The sequence below is a fragment of the Bombina bombina genome, chromosome 6, assembly GCF_027579735.1.
Source record: "Bombina bombina isolate aBomBom1 chromosome 6, aBomBom1.pri, whole genome shotgun sequence".
In the NCBI taxonomy this organism is placed as follows: Eukaryota; Metazoa; Chordata; class Amphibia; order Anura; family Bombinatoridae; genus Bombina; species Bombina bombina.
The window spans coordinates 741212874-741231835 of record NC_069504.1 but is presented as its reverse complement, the minus strand read 5'-3'; the positions used below and the strand labels follow the sequence as shown (position 1 = coordinate 741231835).

At 40.8% G+C, this 18962-nt stretch overlaps 1 protein-coding gene across 4 annotated transcripts in view; it reads left to right on the top strand.

Annotated features, from left to right (window-relative positions):
- CHMP7 (charged multivesicular body protein 7) overlaps positions 1–18962 on the top strand; it is a 362230-nt gene that overhangs the window by 312631 nt on the left and 30637 nt on the right. For all 4 annotated transcript variants that reach the window (XM_053717984.1, XM_053717985.1, XM_053717986.1 and 1 more), the window contains 2 exons: positions 9302–9400; positions 10921–10981. In XM_053717984.1, the coding sequence (XP_053573959.1) occupies positions 9302–9400; positions 10921–10981 (160 nt within the window). The remainder of the gene's footprint in view (positions 1–9301; positions 9401–10920; positions 10982–18962) is intronic.

Genomic DNA, 18962 nt, shown 5'->3' with positions numbered 1-18962 from the left:
GCTAATATGAAAGAAATGAATTTATCAGGTAAGTTCTTACATAAATTATGTTTTTGTCAGGCTTTAATCAGAATCAATCCTGTGTTTAAACCTATTGCTCCGCCATGGAGTTTGAATTTAGTTCTCAATGTTCTTCAAAGGGTTCTGTTTGAACCCATGCATTCCATAGATATAAAGCTTTTATCTTGGAAAGTTTTGTTTTTAGTTGCTATCTCTTCTGCTCGAAGAGTTTGAGCTTTCTGCGTTACAATGGGATTCGCCTTATCTTATATTCCATTCTGATAAGGTGGTTTTGCGTACTAAACCTGGATTCCTGCCTAAGGTTGTTTCAAATAAGAATATTAATCAGGAAATTGTTGTTCCTTCCTTGTGTCCTAATCCTTCATCTAAGAAGGATAACCTGGACGTGGTTCGTGCCTTGAAGTTTTACTTACAAGCGACCAAGGATTTCCGTCTAACATCTTCTCTATTGTTTATTCTGGAAAGCGTAGGGGTCAAAAAGCTACGGCTACCTCTCTTTCTTTTTGGCTGAAAAGCATCATCCGCCTGGCATACGAGACTGCTGGACAGCAGCCTCCTGAAAATATTACGGCTCATTCTACTAGAGCGGTGGCTTCCACATGGGCTTTTTAAAACGATGCTTCTGTTGAACAGATTTGTAAGGCTGCGACTTGGTCCTCCCTTCATACATTTTCCAAATTTTCCAAATTTGATACTTTTGCTTCTTCGGAGGCTATTTTTGGGAGAAAAGTTCTTCAAGCAGTGGTGCCTTCCGTTTAGGTATCTGTCTTGTCCCTCCCGTTCATCCGTGTCCTGTTGCTTTGGTATTGTATCCCACAAGTAAGGATGAATCCGTGGACTCGTCGTATCTAGTAGAAGAAAAGGAAATGTATGCTTACCTGATAAATTGATTTCTTCTACGATACGACGAGTCCACGGCCCTCCCTGTCATTTTAGACAGATTATATTTTTGTTTTCAAACTTCAGTCACCTCTGCACCTTTTTTAGTTTCTACCTTCGGTCGAATGACTGGGGGGTGGAGTCAAGGGAGGAGCTATAGACAGCTCTGCTGTGGTGCTCTTTGCCACTTCCTGTTAGCAGGAGGATAATATCCCACAAGTAAGGATGAATCCGTGGACTCGTCGTATCGTAGAAGAAATCAATTTATCAGGTAAGCATAAATTTCCTTTTTTCTTTTGATATTTTGTTTCAACACTAGTCTACCAGTGCTACTGTTTGAGCAGCAGCTGCAGGGAACTTTTCTCTCTACATTGTAGCTTGTTGCATAGTAACACTAGTGAAAGCATCTCTTGATATCCTTTTATTAGTTTGTGAAACTATATAGAATAACTCCATACAGTATGTTTAACAGCATTTAAACCTATATGCTGATTAATTGTGAGTGGGCTCCATATATTTTTCAATTTGGATATAGTGCTGAACCTTTTGATTTTTTGCCTTGGAGTGAAGTAAAAGATCAATAATAAAATGCTCTGATGTGCTAGAGCATTTTCTTTTAGCACCAACTATGGCTGCATTCACATAGTTGCTAATAATCTCCAACTGTAATACGGAAAAAAATATCACTTCACAAAATTCTCCTTTCATTTTTAAACACAGTTTACGTTTGCTTTTGCTTTACTTTTACCAGCTTGTGAAAAACTTAGCAGGTAATAAGTGCAAAAGAGGTCTTTACGTCATGTTTGCCTCTATCTTTATTGTATAGTATTCAGTACTGGGTGGTACAGAAAGTTTCATATATATTTAATGGATATTTTGTACTGCTCTGTAGGAAAAGCAAGATAATGTAAGTCCATAACATCTAGAAATGGCGTGTAGCAATCCGGTTCATAAAATCTTTCTTTCTCCAACATAGGTGTGTCCGGTCCACGGCGTCATCCTTACTTGTGGGATATTCTCTTCCCCAACAGGAAATGGCAAAGAGCCCAGCAAAGCTGGTCACATGATCCCTCCTAGGCTCCGCCTTCCCCAGTCATTCTCTTTGCCGTTGCACAGGCAACATCTCCACGGAGATGGCTCAGAGTTTTTTGGTGTTTAAATGTAGTTTTTATTCTTCTATCAAGAGTTTATTTTAAAATAGTGCTGGTATGTACTATTTACTCTGAAACAGAAAAGAGATGAAGATTTCTGTTTGTAAGAGGAAAATGATTTTAGCAACCGTTACTAAAATCGATGGCTGTTTCCACACAGGACTGTTGAGAGGAATTAACTTCAGTTGGGGGAAACAGTGAGCAGACTTTGGCTGCTTGAGGTATGACACATTTCTAACAAGACTTGGTAATGCTGGAAGCTGTCATTTTCCCTATGGGATCCGGTAAGCCATTTTCTTAATTTTCAATATAAGAATAAAAGGGCTTCACAAGGGCTTTAAAGACTGGTAGACATTTTTCTGGGCCAAAACGATTACTTTATAAGCATATTTAATGGTTTATAACTTTGGAGAGTTATTTTAATCTTGGGAATTTTGTTAAAAAAACGGCAGGCACTGTATTGGACACCTTTTTCACTGGGGGCCTTTTCTAGTCATAGGCAGAGCCTCATTTTCGCGCCACTAATGCGCAGTTGTTTTTGAGAAGCAAGGCATGCAGATGCATGTGTGAGGAGCTCAGATCCACTGAAAAAGCTTATTGAAGGCGTCATTTGGTATCGTATTCCCCTCTGGGCTTGGTTGGGTCTCAGCAAAGCAGATACCAGGGACTGTATAGGGGTTAAATGTAAAAACGGCTCCGGTTCCGTTATTTTAAGAGTTAAAGCTTTCAAATTTGGTGTGCAATACTTTTAAGGCTTTATGACACTGTGGTGAAATTTTGGTGAATTTTGAACATTTCCTTCATACTTTTGCGTATATTCAGTAAAAAAGTGTGTTCAGTTTAAAATTTAAAGAGACAGTAACGGTTTTATTTTAAAACGTTTTTTGTGCTTTATCAAGTTTATGCCTATTAACATGTCTGAACTATCAGATAGACGATGTTCTGTATGTTCGGAAGCCAAGGTTCCTCTCCATTTAAATATATGTGATGATTGTGACAAACAAAGTAGGGACAATGATGCCACTGATAATAATGTTGCCCAAAATGATTCCTTAAGTGAGGGGAGTAAGCATGGTACTGCATCATCTCCTTCTATGTCTACACCAGTCTTGCCCACTCAGGAGGTCCCTAGTGCATCTAGTGCGCCAATCCTCCTTACTATGCAACAATTAACGGCTGTAATGGATAATTCTATTAAAAATATTTTAGCCAAAATGCCCACTTATCAGCGAAAGCGCGACTGCTCTGTTTTAGATACTGAAGAGCATGAGGACGCTGATGATGATGGTTCTGACATGCCCTTACACCAGTCTGAAGGGGCTAGGGAGGTTTTGTCTGAGGGAGAAATTTCAGATTCAGGAAAAATTTCTCAACAAGCTGAACCTGACGTTATTACATTTAAATTTAAATTGGAAAATCTCTGCGCTCTGCTTAAGGAGGTGTTATCTACTCTGGATGATTGTGACAATGTGGTCATTCCAGAGAAATTATGTAAGATGGACAGGTTCCTAGAGGTCCCGGTGCCCCCCGAAGCTTTTCCTATACCCAAGCGGGTGGCGGACATTGTAAATAAAGAATGGGAAAGGCCCGGCATACCTTTTGTCCCTCCCCCTATATTTAAGAAATTATTTCCTATGGTCGACCCCAGGAAGGACTTATGGCAGACAGTCCCCAAGGTCGAGGGGGCGGTTTCTACTCTAAACAAACGCACCACTATCCCTATAGAAGATAGTTGTGCTTTCAAAGATCCTATGGATAAAAAATTAGAGGGTTTGCTTAAAAAGATGTTTGTTCAGCAAGGTTACCTTCTACAACCAATTTCATGCATTGTTCCTGTCACTACAGCAGCGTGTTTCTGGTTCGAGGAACTAGAATAGTCGCTCAATCAAGCATCTTCTTATGAGGAGGTTATGGACAGAGTTCAAGCACTTAAGTTGGCTAACTCTTTTACCTTAGACGCCACTTTGCAATTAGCTAGATTAGCTGCGAAAAATTCAGGTTTTGCTATTGTGTCGCGCAGAGCGCTTTGGCTGAAGTCCTGGTCAGCGGATGTGTCCTCCAAGAACAGATTGCTTAACATCCCTTTCAAGGGGAAAACGCTGTTTGGCCCTGACTTGAAAGAGATTATTTCAGACATCACTGGGGGAAAGGGCCACGCCCTTCCTCAGGATAGGTCTTTTAAGGCTAAGAATAAAACAAATTTTCGTCCCTTTCGCAGAAACGGACCAGCCTCAAATTCTACATCCTCTAAGCAAGAGGGTAATTCTTCTCAAACCAAGCCAGCCTGGAGACCGATGCAAGGCTGGAACAAAGGTAAGCAGGCCAAGAAGCCCGCTACCGCTACCAAGACAGCATGAGATGCTGGCCCCCGATCCGGGACCGGATCTGGTGGGGGGGGAGACTCTCTCTCTTCGCTCAGGCTTGGGCAAGAGATGTTCAGGATCCTTGGGCGCTAGAAATAGTTTCTCAAGGTTATCTCCTGGAATTCAAGGAACTACCCCCAAGGGGAAGGTTCCACAGGTCTCAATTGTCTTCAGACCAAATAAAAAGACAGGCATTCTTACATTGTGTAAAAGACCTGTTAAAAATGGGAGTGATTCATCCTGTTCCATTAGGAGAACAAGGGATGGGGTTTTACTCCAATCTGTTCATAGTTCCCAAAAAAGAGGGAACATTCAGGCCAATTTTGGATCTCAAGATCCTAAACAAATTTCTCAAGGTCCCATCGTTCAAGATGGAAACCATTCGGACAATTCTTCCTACCATCCAGGAAGGTCAATTCATGACCACGGTGGATTTAAAGGATGCGTATCTACATATTCCTATCCACAAGGAACATCATCGGTTCCTAAGATTCGCCTTTCTGGACAAGCATTACCAGTTTGTGGCACTTCCATTCGGACTAGCCACTGCTCCAAGAATTTTCACAAAGGTACTAGGGTCCCTTCTAGCGGTGCTAAGGCCAAGGGGCATTGCAGTAGTACCCTACTTGGACGACATACTGATTCAAGCGTCGTCTCTGCCACAAGCAAAGGCTCATACGGACATTGTCCTAGCCTTTCTCAGATCTCACGGGTGGAAAGTGAACGTAGAAAAAAGTTCTCTATTCCCGTCAACAAGAGTTCCCTTCTTGGGAACAATAATAGATTCCTTGGAAATGAAGATTTTTCTGACAGAAGCCAGAAAATCAAAACTTCTAAGCTCTTGTCAAGTACTTCATTCTGTTCTTCTTCCTTCCATAGCGCAGTGCATGGAAGTAATAGGTTTGATGGTTGCGGCAATGGACATAGTTCCTTTTGCGCGAATTCATCTAAGACCATTAAAACTGTGCATGCTCAGACAGTGGAATGGGGATTATACAGATTTGTCCCCGACGACCCAAGTAGATCAGAGGACCAGAGATTCACTCCGTTGGTGGCTGACCCTGGACAACCTGTCCCAAGGGATGAGCTTCAGAAGACCAGAGTGGGTCATTGTAACGACCGACGCCAGCCTGGTGGGCTGGGGCGCGGTCTGGAAACACCTGAAAGCTCAGGGTCTATGGTCTCGGGAAGAATCTCTTCTCCCGATAAACATTCTGGAACTGAGAGCGATATTCAATGCTCTCAAGGCTTGGCCTCAACTAGCAAAGGCCAAATTCATAAGGTTTCAATCAGACAACATGACGACTGTTGCATATATCAACCATCAGGGGGGAACAAGGAGTTCCCTGGCGATGGAAGAAGTGACCAAAGTAATTCAATGGGCGGAGCTTCACTCCTGCCACTTGTCTGCAATCCACATCCCAGGAGTGGAAAATTGGGAAGCGGATTTTCTGAGTCGTCAGACATTTCATCCGGGGGAGTGGGAACTCCATCCGGAAATCTTTGCCCAAATAACTCAATTATGGGGCATTCCAGACATGGATCTGATGGCGTCTCGTCAGAACTTCAAGGTTCCTTGCTACGGGTCCAGATCCAGGGATCCCAAGGCGACTCTAGTAGATGCACTAGTAGCGCCCTGGACCTTCAACCTAGCTTATGTGTTCCCACCGTTTCCTCTCATTCCCAGGCTGGTTGCCAGGATCAATCAGGAGAGGGCTTCGGTGATCTTGATAGCTCCTGCGTGGCCACGCAGAACTTGGTATGCAGACCTGGTGAATATGTCATCGGCTCCACCATGGAAGCTACCTTTGAGACGGGACCTTCTTGTTCAAGGTCCGTTCGAACACCCGAATCTGGCATCACTCCAACTGACTGCTTGGAGATTGAACGCTTGATTTTATCAAAGCGTGGGTTCTCAGATTCTGTCATTGATACTCTTATTCAGGCTAGAAAGCCTGTAACTAGAAAAATTTACCATAAAGTATGGAAGAAATATATCTGTTGGTGCGAATCGAAAGGATTCCCATGGAACAGGGTAAAAATTCCTAAGATTCTATCCTTTCTACAAGAGGGTTTGGAGAAAGGATTATCTGCAAGTTCTTTGAAGGGACAGATTTCTGCTTTATCTGTTTTACTTCACAAGAAGCTGGCGGCTGTGCCAGATGTTCAGGCTTTTGTTCAGGCTCTGGTTAGAATCAAGCCTGTTTACAAACCTTTGACTCCTCCTTGGAGTCTCAATTTAGTTCTTTCAGTTCTTCAAGGGGTTCCGTTTGAACCCTTACATTCCGTAGATATTAAGTTATTATCTTGGAAAGTTTTGTTTTTGGTTGCAATTTCTTCTGCTAGAAGAGTTTCAGAGTTATCTGCTCTGCAGTGTTCTCCTCCTTATCTGGTGTTCCATGCAGATAAGGTGGTTTTGCGTACTAAACCTGGTTTTCTTCCGAAAGTTGTTTCTAACAAAAATATTAACCAGGAGATAGTCGTGCCTTCTTTGTGTCCGAATCCAGTTTCAAAGAAGGAACGTTTGTTGCACAATTTGGATGTAGTTCGTGCTCTAAAATTCTATTTAGAGGCTACAAAGGATTTCAGACAAACATCTTCCTTGTTTGTTGTTTGTTGTTTATTCTGGTAAAAGGAGAGGTCAAAAAGCAACTTCTACCTCTCTCTCTTTTTGGCTTAAAAGCATCATCAGATTGGCTTATGAGACTGCCGGACGGCAGCCTCCTGAAAGAATCACAGCTCATTCCACTAGGGCTGTGGCTTCCACATGGGCCTTCAAGAACGAGGCTTCTGTTGATCAGATATGTAAGGCAGCGACTTGGTCTTCACTGCACACTTTTACCAAATTTTACAAATTTGATACTTTTGCTTCTTCTGAGGCTATTTTTTGGAGAAAGGTTTTGCAAACCGTGGTGCCTTCCATCTAGGTGACCTGATTTGCTCCCTCCCATCATCCGTGTCCTAAAGCTTTGGTATTGGTTCCCACAAGTAAGGATGACGCCGTGGACCGGACACACCTATGTTGGAGAAAACAGAATTTATGTTTACCTGATAAATTACTTTCTCCAACGGTGTGTCCGGTCCACGGCCCGCCCTGGTTTTTTAATCAGGTCTGATGATTTATTTTCTCTAACTACAGTCACCACGGTATCATATGATTTCTCCTATGCAAATATTCCTCCTTTACGTCGGTCGAATGACTGGGGAAGGTGGAGCCTAGGAGGGATCATGTGACCAGCTTTGCTGGGCTCTTTGCCATTTCCTGTTGGGGAAGAGAATATCCCACAAGTAAGGATGACGCCGTGGACCGGACACACCGTTGGAGAAAGTAATTTTTCAGGTAAACATAAATTCTGTTTTTTATTGTTTTTGGAATTTGCCATTCCATTTTGTTTGTTTGTGACTGAGATTGTTTGCATGATCTTCTTAAAGTAAAAGAAATATTATTCAACAAAGACATTCCCCATTCTCTTACTTCTCATGAAACCTAGTATCTTAGGGGTGTCATGATTTACAGTATAAGAATTATTAATGTTAGTATTACACAAGGTGATATCAGTTGCAATCACTTTCTTCTTATAGAAAATTTACTGCATCATTATTCGATTTCAGGTGAAAATCTTGCCAAACTGGAAAATAGTGTTTTTTTCAATAAATTGACAAAAAAATATATATATATATTTTTTTAAAATAGTTAAAGTAAAAATCTCTGTGGAAACATGTCGAGTATACCCATTATGCCCATATGTAATTTGGTATTAAAGGGGCAGTAAACCTAAAAAATGCTATAATTCTGCATATAATGCAGAATTATATAACATTATCTTAACATAAACTTTATACAACATAATATTGCCGCTATCTTTTATGATATATTGTTGTATAAAGTTTGCACTAAGATAATGTTATATAATTCTGCACTATGTGCAGAATTATATAACATTATCTTTTAGGTTTATTGCCCCTTTAATATGGTTAAAGGGATCTGAAACCGAAAATGTTCTTTTGTGGTTTAGACAGGGCATACAATTTTAAAAAGTTTTCAATTTACTTTTATTATTAAATTTGCTTTGTTTGCATGGTATTTGTTTAAGAGATACATAGGTAGGTGTCTGGAGCCCTAAGTGGCAGGAAATAGTGCTGCCATCTAGTGTACATGCAAATGGATTACATACTTGCACAATTGCTGCCATATAGTGCTGCAGCCGCAAACACTCTTGAGCTTACGTCCCCGCTTTTTAAGAAAAGATACAGAGAGAGAGAGCAAAGAAAATTTGATAATAGAAGTAAATTAGTAAGTTAAAAATCTCATCTGATTCAAGAAAAAAATTGAATTTCACGCCCGTTTTATTGTTACACATGTATATTATTATTTTCTTTAGGCCGTGTATAAAGGGTTAAATCCAAACACCACCATGTTTGTAAAATTTTGTTTCCACAACATTTAGCCCCATTTGTGTGTCTTGCCATTCCCTTTTGTGACATGTAAGTTTTGGCCAAAGTTCACCAGTAGTTAAAAGATCATTTTTGCAGTTTTAACGTTGTTTAAATTATCATTTAGAGAATCCATTGATTTCAATGGGAGACAGTAATAGTAAATTGGCTTTTAATTCCAGGACTTGATGACATGCTGGGAAATACAAGTACAAGATTTGTTCACGGTATTGAAATGTAGACAGGGACCTGTAACTTTTGAAAGAAAATGGATACAGAAAATTTTGCCATCCATTTTTAATACTGGCTAATTTTGGCTAAAATTTCGGTCAGGTGGTCAGAAAAATCAGCTGGGTGGTGCATCCGCTAAAAAGGTTCTGGGTAGAACAATGAATGATATAATTAGACGGGCAATTCCTTGTAGTAAACAATAGATATATTTATCAATTTTAGGTGATCTCTGCATACCAGACTGGAGTCTCTGCCCTGCGTTTGGCCTTAATAGATGTCAACCTAGAAAAGGCTGAGAGTTTGGTGGATCAGATCCAGGAGGTAATTTGGCTGCCACTGTGTTTTTACTCCATTTCTGGCTATAACATTCTGTATATAATATGAATCTCTCTAAACCTTATAATATACCCTGTATACATTTTGCATAGTTTCCTTAAGTATATTTCAAATTCACTTTTATATTTTTATTTATGACTAGAAAAAAGAAAGACCTGATCTTGTTTTTTAACTTAAATAATTAAGTTAGTTGAAAAATTAATCTTATATTAACAGTATCAAACATGATAAAATATTCAGTTAACATATAAACCATACAGTACATGAGTCTAGTAAAAAATTAACTGGTTTACCATCAAGTGAATATATTAATATAACAGGGAGTCAGATTTGCCCATGCTCAGATCAGTCAGAATGCAACCTAAGTTGACAAGATGCCAGCTCTCTATTTAAACATTTTGTTAAGTTTTATGTTTACTTTGACTTATTTAACATATTTAGTTTTTTTCCAAAGGAGCACTGTTTAATATCCATTTAAAGCATTACAGTCAGTTCTTTGATATTCAGAAGTAGAGTTTCAAATAAAGGTGGTTATAAAAAGCATAGTAATACAAGACCTAATCTATTCACACAATTTGATTAATTTAAGATAGATTAAACACAGATTGTGAATAAGTCAAAAAAGGCTGAAACAGTCACAAGAAATATGTAGTCGAGTCATGTGTGATGACTGAAAATATCTTGTGTATTAGTACCTATTAGCTGCCACATAGACTGAATCATGTTGTACGCATCCATCTGAAAATAGGCAATGGAATAATTTATATCTCGTATCCTAATGATTTGTTTCATTTGTAATCTGTACAGTATAAAGATGAAAAAGTAAAATGATTTAAAGTGATTGTAAAGTTTAATAATGTAAAGCCCAGTATCTAAAAATACTCTTAAAAACAGGGGCACTTTAAGTAATTAAACTTTACAAAGACTCTTCTTTTTTTAAATACTTACCATTTTGTTAGGGTAAACATACCGCGCCAAACTTATGCCTGCATCTCCTTCTCTATTGAGGAGATTGATGATGAATAAGACTTCCTCCAATCGTTGCGTACCCCCTTTGGCATCCAGCTCGTGGGACACGCAACAATTGGAGGAAGCCAGATTCGTCATCGATAAGCTAAATATAGAAGGAGATGTGGGCGGAAGATCGGCGGTATGTTTGCCGTAATAAAATGGTAAGTATTTAAAAAAAGAAGAGTCTTTGTAAAATTCAATGACTTAAAGTGCCCCTGTTTTTAAGAGTATTTTTAGATACTGGGCTTTAAATTATTAAACTTTACAATCACTTTAAGTAGTCTGACTTTTAAAAGAATGTTGCAGAATATAAAAACCTCTATCTCTTTGTCTTGTTTCTTGTGTACATACAGTATCTGCACTTTTTCTAATATATCTGTTCATTCCTGCTTCTTTCTTATTGCTGCTATTTTTTGAATCTATCTCTGATCACTAAAGCTTTACCTTTTGGATCTTATTTCTGTAGTAACATATTCTGTCTCTGTAACTTCCAGTTCTGTGATCTTCAAGATGACCTTAATCAAACCCTTTCTGGAGCAACATTCAATGAAGCCAGTAAGCATTGTTCTTTTCAGTTTGTAAAACGATATCTGCTCCTACAAAAAAATACTACTGCTCCCTATAATCCTGTCCCATCATTTTATTGTGTCTTGTCTCTCCCATCATTTTATTGTGTCTTGTGTTGTTATACCTCATGTGTGTATATATATATATATATATATATATATATATATATATATGTATGTATGTGTGTATATATATATATATATATATATATATATGTATATGTATATATTTATTTATATACATATATACACATACAAACAGAGAAGTGCTCTACCAGGAACAAACAACAGCTCATTAGCTAGTTCTATGGCGAATTACCACCCGGAAGCAGCCTCTTCCAGTAGACCAGTGTGCTTTTTCACAAAGGAAAACTTTCCTTAAGTATATCAGTCTGATCCCGCCAAGTAAGGTCAGTCCAGCCCCGAAATACCAGGCAATTCTCCTCTGAACAAGAAACATGACAACCCCAGACGATCGTTTCGGCCTCCTATGGGCCTCGTCAGTGAGGTGCAGCCACATTTCTCTAAGCACACTGGGCATGGAGTCCCCCATCACCCATAGGGAGACTTCCCCAGGGTCATATTAATTTGCATACAGAGAAGCGCTCTACCAGGAACGAACAACAGCTCACTAGCTAGTTCTATGGCGATTTACCACCCGGAAGCAGCCTCTTTTAGACCAGTGTGCTTTTCACAAAGGAAAACTTTCCTTAAAGGGACACTGTACCCAATTTTTTTCTTTTGTGATTCAGATAGAGCAGGCAATTTTAAGCAACTTTCTAATTTACTCCTATTATCAATTTTTCTTCGTTCTCTTGCTATCTTTATTTGAAATAAAAGCCATTTAAGCTTTTCTTGGGTTAAGAACTCTGGACAGCACTTTTTGATTGGTGGATTAATTTTTTCCACCAATCAGCAAGGACAACCGATGATGTTCACCAAAAATGGGCCGGCATCTAAACTTAGATTCTTGCATTTCAAATAAAGATACCAAGAGAATAAAGAAAATTTGATTATAGGAGTAAATTAGAAAGTTGCTTAAAATGTCATGCTCTATCTGAATCATGAAAGAAAAAATTTGGTTACAGTGTCCCTTTAAGTATATCAGTCTGATCCCGCCAAGTAAGGTCAGTCCAGCCCCGAAATACCAGGTAATTCTCCTCTGAACAAGGAACATAACAAACCCAGACGATCGTTTTGGCCTCCTAGGTGGTAAATTGCCATAGAACTAGCTAATGAGCTGTTGTTCGTTCCTGGTAGAGCGCTTCTCTATTTGTATGCAAATTAATATGACCCTGGGGAAGTCTCCCTATGGGTGATGGGGGAAACCAGACGTGGACTCCTTGCCCAGTGTGCTTAGAGGAATGTGGCTGCATCTCACTGACAAGGCCCATAGGGGGCCGAAATGATCGTCTGGGGTTGTCATGTCCCTTGTTCAGAGGAGAATTGCCTGATATTTCGGGGCTGGACTGACCTTACTTGGCGGGATCAGACTGATATACTTAAAGGGCCACTAAATCCAAAATCTTTCTTTCATGATTCAGATAGAACATACAAATTTAAACAACATTACAATTTACTTCTATTATTTATTTTGCTTCATTTCTGAGAAATCCTTATTTGAAGAAAAAGCAATGTACATGGGTGAGCCAATCACATGAGACTTCTATGTGCAGCAACCAATCAGCAGCTACTGAGAATATCTAGATATGCTTTTCAGCAAATAATATCAGGAGAATAAAACAAATTAGATAATAGAAGTAAATTAGAAAGATGTTTAAAAATGCATTCTCTTTCTAAATCATGAAAGAAAAAATGTGGATATCATGGCCCTTTAAGGAAAGTTTTCCTTTGTGAAAAGCACACTGGTCTAAAAGAGGCTGCTTCCAGGTGGTAAATCGCCATAGAACTAGCTAATGAGCTGTTGTTCTTTCCTGGTAGAGCGTTTCTCTCTTTGTATGCAAAAATATATATACACACCTATACAATTTTACCATCCCGGCGGCATTATCAATTAGCTGGCTATAGCCATATTGACCCCTTCACTACCAGAAATTTCAGAGATTAACTTGGCCAAAATACTGGAGAATTTTTAGCATATTTGCTATCAATCAATTTTAACAGAAATAGAGGCTTATTTTTTTTAAACATATTAAAACTATATATATATATATATATATATATATATATATATATATATATATATATATATATATATATATATATATTTCTCCAACATAGGTGTGTCCGGTCCACGGCGTCATCCTTACTTGTGGGATATTCTCTTCCCCAACAGGAAATGGCAAAGAGCCCAGCAAAGCTGGTCACATGATCCCTCCTAGGCTCCGCCTACCCCAGTCATTCTCTTTGCCGTTGTACAGGCAACATCTCCACGGAGATGGCTTAGAGTTTTTTAGTGTTTAACTGTAGTTTTTATTATTCAATCAAGAGTTTGTTATTTTGAAATAGTGCTGGTATGTACTATTTACTCAGAAACAGAAAAGAGATGAAGATTTCTGTTTGTATGAGGAAAATGATTTTAGCAACCGTCACTAAAATCCATGGCTGTTCCACACAGGACTGTTGAGAGCAATTAACTTCAGTTGGGGGAACAGTGAGCAGTCTCTTGCTGCTTGAGGTATGACACATTCTAACAAGACGATGTAATGCTGGAAGCTGTCATTTTCCCTATGGGATCCGGTAAGCCATGTTTATTACGATCGTAAATAAGGGCTTCAAAAAGGGCTTATTAAGACTGTAGACTTTTTCTGGGCTAAATCGATTGATTATTAACACATATTTAGCCTTGAGGAATCATTTTATCTGGGTATTTTGATATAATAATATCGGCAGGCACTGTTTTAGACACCTTATTCTTTAGGGGCTTTCCCAAAGCATAGGCAGAGCCTCATTTTCGCGCCGGTGTTGCGCACTTATTTTTGAGAGGCATGGCATGCAGTCGCATGTGAGAGGAGCTCTGATACTTAGAACAGACTTTCTGAAGGCGTCATTTGGTATCGTATTCCCCTTGGGGCTTGGTTGGGTCTCAGCAAAGCAGATACCAGGGACTGTAAAGGGGTTAAAGTTCAAAACGGCTCCGGTTCCGTTATTTTAAGGGATAAAGCTTCCAAATTTGGTGTGCAATACTTTTAAGGCTTTAAGACACTGTGGTGAAAATTTGGTGAATTTTGAACAATTCCTTCATGTTTTTTCGCAATTGCAGTAATAAAGTGTGTTCAGTTTAAAATTTAAAGTGACAGTAACGGTTTTATTTTAAAACGTTTTTTGTACTTTGTTATCAAGTTTATGCCTGTTTAACATGTCTGAACTACCAGATAGACTGTGTTCTGAATGTGGGGAAGCCAGAATTCCTATTCATTTAAATAAATGTGATTTATGTGACGATGACAATGATGCCCAAGATGATTCCTCAAGTGAGGGGAGTAAGCATGGTACTGCATCATTCCCTCCTTCGTCTACACGAGTCTTGCCCACTCAGGAGGCCCCTAGTACATCTAGCGCGCCAATACTCCTTACTATGCAACAATTAACGGCTGTAATGGATAATTCTGTCAAAAACATTTTAGCCAAAATGAACACTTATCAGCGTAAGCGCGACTGCTCTGTTTTAGACACTGAAGAGCATGACGACGCTGATAATAATATTTCTGAAGGGCCCCTAACCCAGTCTGATGGGGCCAGGGAGGTTTTGTCTGAGGGAGAAATTACTGATTCAGGGAACATTTCTCAACAAGCTGAACCTGATGTGATTGCATTTAAATTTAAGTTGGAACATCTCCGCATTCTGCTTAAGGAGGTATTATCCACTCTGGATGATTGTGACAAGTTGGTCATCCCAGAGAAACTATGTAAAATGGACAAGTTCCTAGAGGTGCCGGGGCTCCCAGAAGCTTTTCCTATACCCAAGCGGGTGGCGGACATTGTTAATAAAGAATGGGAAAGGCCCGGTATTCCTTTCGTCCCTCCCCCCATATTTAAAAAATTGTTTCCTATGGTCGACCCCAGAAAGGACTTATGGCAGACAGTCCCCAAGGTCGAGGGAGCGGTTTCCACTTTAAACAAACGCACCACTATACCCATAGAGGATAGTTGTGCTTTCAAAGATCCTATGGATAAAAAATTAGAAGGTTTGCTTAAAAAGATGTTTGTTCAGCAGGGTTACCTTCTACAACCAATTTCATGCATTGTCCCTGTCGCTACAGCCGCATGTTTCTGGTTCGATGAGCTGATAAAGGCGGTCGATAGTGATTCTCCTCCTTTTGAGGAGATTATGGACAGAATCAATGCTCTCAAATTGGCTAATTCTTTCACCCTAGACGCCACTTTGCAATTGGCTAGGTTAGCGGCTAAGAATTCTGGGTTTGCTATTGTGGCGCGCAGAGCGCTTTGGTTGAAATCTTGGTCGGCTGATGCGTCTTCCAAGAACAAGCTACTTAACATTCCTTTCAAGGGGAAAACGCTGTTTGGCCCTGACTTGAAAGAGATTATCTCTGATATCACTGGGGGTAAGGGCCACGCCCTTCCTCAGGATCGGCCTTTCAAGGCAAAAAATAAACCTAATTTTCGTCCCTTTCGTAGAAACGGACCAGCCCAAAGTGCTACGTCCTCTAAGCAAGAGGGTAATTCTTCTCAAGCCAAGCCAGCTTGGAGACCAATGCAAGGCTGGAACAAGGGAAAGCAGGCCAAGAAACCTGCCACTGCTACCAAGACAGCATGAAATGTTGGCCCCCGATCCGGGACCGGATCTGGTGGGGGGCAGACTCTCTCTCTTCGCTCAGGCTTGGGCAAGAGATGTTCTGGATCCTTGGGCGCTAGAAATAGTCTCCCAAGGTTATCTTCTGGAATTCAAGGGACTTCCCCCAAGGGGGAGGTTCCACAGGTCTCAGTTGTCTTCAGACCACATAAAAAGACAGGCATTCTTACATTGTGTAGAAGACCTGTTAAAAATGGGAGTGATTCATCCTGTTCCATTAAGAGATCAAGGGATGGGGTTCTACTCCAATCTGTTTATAGTTCCCAAGAAAGAGGGAACGTTCAGACCAATGTTAGATCTCAAGATCTTAAACAAGTTTCTCAAGGTTCCATCGTTCAAGATGGAAACCATTCGAACAATTCTTCCTTCCATCCAGGAAGGTCAATTCATGACCACGGTGGATTTAAAGGATGCGTATCTACATATTCCTATCCACAAGGAACATCATCGGTTCCTGAGGTTCGCATTCCTGGACAAACATTACCAGTTCGTGGCGCTTCCTTTCGGATTAGCCACTGCTCCAAGGATTTTCACAAAGGTACTAGGGTCCCTTCTAGCTGTGCTAAGACCAAGGGGCATTGCTGTAGTACCTTACTTGGACGACATTCTGATTCAAGCGTCGTCCCTTCCTCAAGCAAAGGCTCACACGGACATTGTCCTGGCCTTTCTCAGATCTCACGGATGGAAAGTGAACGTGGAAAAGAGTTCTCTATCTCCGTCAACAAGGGTTCCCTTCTTGGGAACCATAATAGACTCCTTAGAAATGAGGATTTTTCTGACAGAGGCCAGAAAAACAAAACTTCTAGACTCTTGTCGGATACTTCATTCCGTTCCTCTTCCTTCCATAGCTCAGTGCATGGAAGTGATCGGGTTGATGGTAGCGGCAATGGACATAGTTCCTTTTGCACGCATTCATCTAAGACCATTACAACTGTGCATGCTCAGTCAGTGGAATGGGGACTATACAGACTTGTCTCCGAAGATACAAGTAAATCAGAGGACCAGAGACTCACTCCGTTGGTGGCTGTCCCTGGACAACCTGTCACGAGGGATGACATTCCGCAGACCAGAGTGGGTCATTGTCACGACCGACGCCAGTCTGATGGGCTGGGGCGCGGTCTGGGGATCCCTGAAAGCTCAGGGTCTTTGGTCTCGGGAAGAATCTCTTCTACCGATAAATATTCTGGAACTGAGAGCGATATTCAATGCTCTCAAGGCTTGGCCTCAGCTAGCGAGGGCCAAGTTCATACGGTTTCAATCAGACAACATGACAACTGTTGCGTACATCAACCATCAGGGGGGAACAAGGAGTTCCCTGGCGATGGAAGAAGTGACCAAAATCATTCTATGGGCGGAGTTTCACTCCTGCCACCTGTCTGCTATCCACATCCCAGGAGTGGAAAATTGGGAAGCGGATTTTCTGAGTCGTCAGACATTGCATCCGGGGGAGTGGGAACTCCATCCGGAAATCTTTGCCCAAGTCACTCAGCTGTGGGGCATTCCAGACATGGATCTGATGGCCTCTCGTCAGAACTTCAAAGTTCCTTGCTACGGGTCCAGATCCAGGGATCCCAAGGCGGCTCTAGTGGATGCACTAGTAGCACCTTGGACCTTCAAACTAGCTTATGTGTTCCCGCCGTTTCCTCTCATCCCCAGGCTGGTAGCCAGGATCAATCAGGAGAGGGCGTCGGTGATCTTGATAGCTCCTGCGTGGCCACGCAGGACTTGGTATGCAGATCTGGTGAATATGTCATCGGCTCCACCTTGGAAGCTACCTTTGAGACGAGACCTTCTTGTTCAGGGTCCGTTCGAACATCCGAATCTGGTTTCACTCCAGCTGACTGCTTGGAGATTGAACGCTTGATCTTATCGAAGCGAGGGTTCTCAGATCCTGTTATCGATACTCTTGTTCAGGCCAGAAAGCCTGTAACTAGAAAGATTTACCACAAAATTTGGAAAAAATATATCTGTTGGTGTGAATCTAAAGGATTCCCTTGGGACAAGGTTAAGATTCCTAGGATTCTATCCTTCCTTCAAGAAGGATTGGAAAAAGGTTTATCTGCAAGTTCCCTGAAGGGACAGATTTCTGCCTTGTCTGTGTTACTTCACAAAAAGCTGGCCGCTGTGCCAGATGTTCAAGCTTTTGTTCAGGCTCTGGTTAGAATTAAGCCTGTTTACAAACCTTTGACTCCTCCTTGGAGTCTCAATTTAGTTCTTTCAGTTCTTCAGGGGGTTCCGTTTGAACCCTTGCATTCCGTTGATATTAAGTTATTATCTTGGAAAGTTTTGTTTTTAGTTGCAATTTCTTCTGCTAGAAGAGTTTCAGAATTATCTGCTCTGCAGTGTTCTCCTCCTTATCTGGTGTTCCATGCAGATAAGGTGGTTTTACGTACTAAACCTGGTTTTCTTCCAAAAGTTGTTTCTAACAAAAACATTAACCAGGAGATTATCGTACCTTCTCTGTGTCCGAAACCAGTTTCGAAGAAGGAACGTTTGTTGCACAATTTGGATGTTGTTCGCGCTCTAAAATTCTATTTAGATGCTACAAAGGATTTTAGACAAACATCTTCCTTGTTTGTTGTTTATTCCGGTAAAAGGAGAGGTCAAAAAGCAACTTCTACCTCTCTCTCTTTTTGGATTAAAAGCATCATCAGATTGGCTTACGAGACTGCCGGACGGCAGCCTCCCGAAAGAATCACAGCTCATTCCACTAGGGCTGTGGCTTCCACATGGGCCTTCAAGAACGAGGCTTCTGTTGATCAGATATGTAGGGCAGCGACTTGGTCTTCACTGCACACTTTTACCAAATTTTACAAGTTTGATACTTTTGCTTCTTCTGAGGCTATTTTTGGGAGAAAGGTTTTGCAAGCCGTGGTGCCTTCCATTTAGGTGACCTGATTTGCTCCCTCCCTTCATCCGTGTCCTAAAGCTTTGGTATTGGTTCCCACAAGTAAGGATGACGCCGTGGACCGGACACACCTATGTTGGAGAAAACAGAATTTATGTTTACCTGATAAATTACTTTCTCCAACGGTGTGTCCGGTCCACGGCCCGCCCTGGTTTTTTAATCAGGTCTGATAATTTATTTTCTTTAACTACAGTCACCACGGTACCATATGGTTTCTCCTATGCAAATATTCCTCCTTAACGTCGGTCGAATGACTGGGGTAGGCGGAGCCTAGGAGGGATCATGTGA